Source organism: Octopus bimaculoides, chromosome 17 (assembly GCF_001194135.2).
Source record: "Octopus bimaculoides isolate UCB-OBI-ISO-001 chromosome 17, ASM119413v2, whole genome shotgun sequence".
NCBI lineage: Eukaryota > Metazoa > Mollusca > Cephalopoda > Octopoda > Octopodidae > Octopus > Octopus bimaculoides.
The window spans coordinates 6,264,420-6,269,699 of record NC_068997.1 but is presented as its reverse complement, the minus strand read 5'-3'; the positions used below and the strand labels follow the sequence as shown (position 1 = coordinate 6,269,699).

Genomic DNA, 5,280 nt, shown 5'->3' with positions numbered 1-5,280 from the left:
GTGTGTATGTGTGTGTGTATATGTGTGTGTGTATGTGTGTGTGTATGTGTAGCTTATCACAGAAACCACCAATAGTAGGATAGAATAACCGGAAGTACGCAGATGCATACATACGTACACACACACACGCATACGTACGTACGTATATACATACATACATACACACACATACTTACATACATACATACATACACACACATACACACATACGTACATGTATACGTACATACATACATACATACATACATACATACATACATATATACACACATGCATACATACATGCAAACATACATACATACATACATACACACAGCGCTGGATTAACCATCAAGCAAAATAAGCACGTACTTAGGCTATCAAGAAGAAGGGGGCCACCACAGAAATGGTAAAGGTTTACGGCACAAAAGAAGTCACACTATACTTACTAAGTATATTCAAAGTAGCAATATGGTCGGAAATATAATTTCAAAGTGTTCATGATATCACAGTGAGAATCTGATCAAAGACTGTGCAATAAAAAATGTAGGAGAAAAGTATACAAGTAGAAGTATACAAAAATAAACATTATTTTCCATCTTACTGTTAGATTTGCTTCATTTTGAAAAATAAAGATCTATTTTATGGTTAATTATTGATTATATTTTGAATTACATACATATGGGGCACCAAAATTTGTCTAAGTGCTTAGAGCCTCTATAGGTCTTAAATGCATACATACATACATACATACATACATACATACATACATACATACATACATACACACACAAGAAATAAGAAATCAGAACCTGCAGTATGGTAGAAACTGTAGCCACTCATAATAAAAAGGAGTACTGGAGGAATATCCCAGTGAAGACCTAAATAAAATGTAAACATAATAGAACTGACATAGTAATTTGTGATAGAGAAGAGAAACTGTGTATAGTTGTGGAAATCAGCTGCCCGGCAGATGTTAACATAAAGCTAAAGATCAGTGAAAATGGAAATACTTACAATGAATTATTGAGAAATCTACAACTACTCTATCAAGATTACAAGTTCAGGTTTATACCTGTAATTATTGAGGCACTGGGATATGTAATATACTGCTTAATTACCAATTGTGAGAAATTAGGCATCTCAAAACCAGAAAGGAAAAAGCTAATTCGAAGACTACAACAGATCCAAGCCGTCACTGGAAGTGTAAAAATCTGTAAAACTTTCTAGAAGTCTATAATTTATATGTCTATCAGTATATGAGCAAGTCTCGACATGCAACTATTTGCATGAGAATATATGCATAAAATAAAACACAGAAGTATATGCATATACATACATGCAAACATACATACATACATACATACATACAGACAGACAGACAAAAATAGCCTGTTAATGTTGAACTTCCAATGAAGATGTCTTGGATCTAGGTTAGAAACCGGCTTTTTTTTCTCTTGGCCAGAACTCTCAAAATAAAACTAAATAATGACATATATACATACATACATACATACATACATACATACATACATACATATTTCTATATCGTCAAGCAATATATGACTGGTTATTTCAAATAACTGGTCAAAATGTTATTGTCGGTTTTGTGCTCATATTGACAACTCTTCATATATACATAAATAAATACATACATACATACATACATACATACATACATACATACATACATACAAATGCATACATACATAAATTCTACGTATGTACATAGGTATGCACCCAGGCTGGCAGACAGACAGACAGACAGATATGGAGTATATATGTGCATATATGATTGTACAAATATATGTTTGATATATCTGTGCGTTGTTGCAGTTATTGTTGGGAATTACAGAAAAAAGAAAAAGAAAATCTATCGAGAATCTGCTCTAAACTATAAAGCGATCGATACAGAGCTGGCAGAAACGTTAGCGCGCCGGGCGAAATGCTTAGCGGTATTTCGTCTGCCGTTACGTTCTGAGTTCAAATTCCGCCGAGGTCGACTTTCATCCTTTCAGGGTCGATTAAATAAGTACCAGTTACGCACTGGGTCGATGTAATCGACTTAATCCGTTTGTCTGTCCTTGTTTGTCCTGTCTATGTTTAACCCCTTGTGGGCAATAAAGAAATAATTATATGTTAGGAAAGCAAGAACGGGGAGAGAATTCCGTATGACATGTAGGTGTTCGAGAAAAGAAACTGCTAGAATAGAAACAGTTCTTACCGGAGGAGAAATTGTCAGTGAAATGGTGGGAATTAGTAGAATGATGAGTTTCACGATTAAAAAACTTAAGAGGAAGAACAAGAGAAGAAATTCTGGCAGAACAACGGCCTTGGAAATGTTGAGGAGAGAGAGGGGAGAGAGAGAGAGAGAGAGAGAGAATGTGTGTGTGTGTGTAAAGGTGATGTCCTACTCTCATAAGGACTAGTGGTACATAAAAGCACTCGAAATTATATCGTTCACAGACGAGAATCGTCTGCTACTGCTGTCGGAACTGCTAGAAAACGTCATTTCACCCTGCTCTGGGTGTCTCAGTGGCAACAATCCAACAGCGCAATAACAGCCGAACCTCCCATCAACGACATAGAATTTCAGTGTCTATGCAGGTACTAGTGCTGCAAATAGCCAGTGGGCGTTTTCAAAAATAGTTGATAACGACAGAAGCAGTATTAATACCAAAATATAATCTTGATCTCCAACTTAACATGGAGGTTGTATTAGAACACAGAATATTGCGTCACTTACCCCGAGAGAAACGCTCATAAGTAAATGTGGTGTGTAAAAGCACTCGAAATTATATCGTTGATGGACGAACATCGTCTGCTACGACTGCCAGAACTGTCAGATAACGTCATTTCGCCTTGCCATGGGTTTCTCAGTGGCACTGTCCAGCAGTGCGATAACAACAGAAAGAATTTCAGTATCTATTCAGACATATTTTTTGCGTCTGCATGCGTAAAACATCAGACGAAAGTGAAACATTGGGAGGCTTTAGCTTTTTGAAAGCGGGTAGGTGATGGATGGGCGAGGTGAGGGAAGGGATATTGAGTATTTCTTTAAGAAAAATTAAACTTTAAAAAAAATTTCGAAAAATGTTACAAATTAAGAAATTGCGGTGGGGAAATGAAATTTTGAAAACGTGATCTCTGGGCGAAATCGTATTAACCCCCAATTTATACGATAAAATAATACGTAGTTTGTGATCCTTCTTCAGAACAGAAAGCACTTTCATGCAAACCCATGCAAATTGTACCATCCACTTTCCTCCACCCGCGCCTCCACCTTTAAACAAACAATAACTTGCATTACGCCAGTAATCCAGTTCACTATATATCAGCTGTGCTGATTCTGCCCATAAGAAAGGGACAAATGATACACTGTGGCTGTAGGCAATATATATATTTACACGTGAGCATGTATGTATGTATGTATGTATGTATGTATGTATGTATGTATGTATGTATGCATGTATGTATGCATGTATGTATGTATGTACATATGTACGTATGTATGTATGTATAAGTTATAAAATAAATAGCAGTCAAATAGCAAGTACTGAGGTTGAGAGAAGTTGTTATATCTTGTCCCCCTTTTTTTCTTTTGCTTAAAATGTGTTATCTTGTTCTTAAAAAAAAAAAGCTGACACTGTTTAATCGGTCTTCTAATTTCGTTTCAGATTGCAGATTTTCACATCAACCACAATGGAGGACACGCATATCTCTAACGATTATGAATACGCAGATATGAATTTTACAGATATGGAACCACATCCAGTAACACTCTCCGGGATGTTTTTGGCTTCCTTAATTTCTGCCATCATCATGTTCCTGTTCAATGGATTCCTACTGTTTGTCATTGTTCAAGATCGTTGCTCTTACAGAAAAGCAAAATGCCTAGCTTCCTTAAACTATATACTCAACTATGCGTTTTTTGCTTTGTTTTACTACTTCTATACGGTGCATATCCATATGTATCCAGATATGCCACGCAGTAGTTGTGCTTTTATCATATTTTTATACCTCGTGCTGGAAGATGGGACAAAATATTTCACATTTCCGATCTGTATCGATTTCATAGTGCAACATTTCATGCCCAATCAACATCAAAAACGGAAATTCATTTATTTTCAGTTAATTTTAATTGGCGGTATATGGGGTGTAATATTTCTTAAAGAGATTGCTCTCTCTTCTAGCCAACCAGAAAACGAGATTCCTTTCTGTATAGTTATGCTGTCAGACGTTATAATATGGAGTCAGCTAATTTGTACGATATTGTTCCTTTGTGCTATTGTCGTCTGCCTCAGTTTGCTACTGTATATTGCTATCAGAAACGAAGAGAAACCTTGGAAATCATTCAACGTGCTGGGTGCGGTGGCGGTAATCAGTGTTCTTCTAATTGTAGTACACGTAATATCTATGTCGTCCACCATCACAATGTTAGCTTTCATTGACTCCAACGGCAACAACAACCATCTTGCAAAAACGTCTTCTATCGTTCATTTCATAGGATCGTTATTGATACCGTTCGCTTGGCTCTGTGACGGTGCCATACGACAGAGTATATGGAAACTATTTACCGGAAAGCGCTCAACACCGGAGAACCAAACCGTGCACGAATTGACCACCGAAATTGACTGAAAATAGTTGTATCTTACATTTCTTTTTCATTTAGTTTATTTTATTTATTTTTTTTTTTACTTTTTTACAGTCTCATAAACCATCAAAAACTTTTTGGTTGATATATTTAAGAGTTTGTGTAAAATCCATATATATATACATATATATGTGTGTATGTGTGTGTGTGTGTGTGTGTGTATACAATACAATACATGTAAACATCGAACAATGAGAATGAGAGTTCAACACTGCATTGGTGGATAAAATTTCTTTATTTGTGTATTAAGACTACCATTGGTTTCATGTTAAGAAAAATTTCTTAATATCTCAGTAACTTTTCAAATCGATTACATGGAGGAATGATGTTCGTCTCCAGTTTCGATGAAAACACGAAATATCGTGGGAAAAATCTCTTTTTTGTAAATTCCCGACATTTTTCGTTTTTTTTATCCAAAATGGAGGCAAATATTATTACTCCATGTGATCGGCTAGAAAAATTGTTAACATATTAAGATATTTTTCTTAACATGAAACCAATGGTAACCTTAGTGCACAAATATGTACAAAAGATAGATAGATAGATAGATAGATAGATAGATAGATAGATAGATAGATAGACATATACATATATGTATATATTTGCATATGTATATATTTTATATTTATACTTATATATGTATATAT

At 35.2% G+C, this 5,280-nt stretch overlaps 1 protein-coding gene across 1 annotated transcript in view; it reads left to right on the top strand.

The window, feature by feature from the left end:
• LOC106877394 (uncharacterized) overlaps positions 1–4,720 on the top strand; it is a 5,673-nt gene extending 953 nt beyond the window's left edge. The window contains exon 2 of the mRNA XM_014926290.2: positions 3,657–4,720. Within this exon, the coding sequence (XP_014781776.1) occupies positions 3,682–4,617 (936 nt within the window). The 5' untranslated portion in view covers positions 3,657–3,681 and the 3' untranslated portion in view covers positions 4,618–4,720. The remainder of the gene's footprint in view (positions 1–3,656) is intronic.
• The last annotated feature ends 560 nt before the right edge of the window (positions 4,721–5,280 follow it).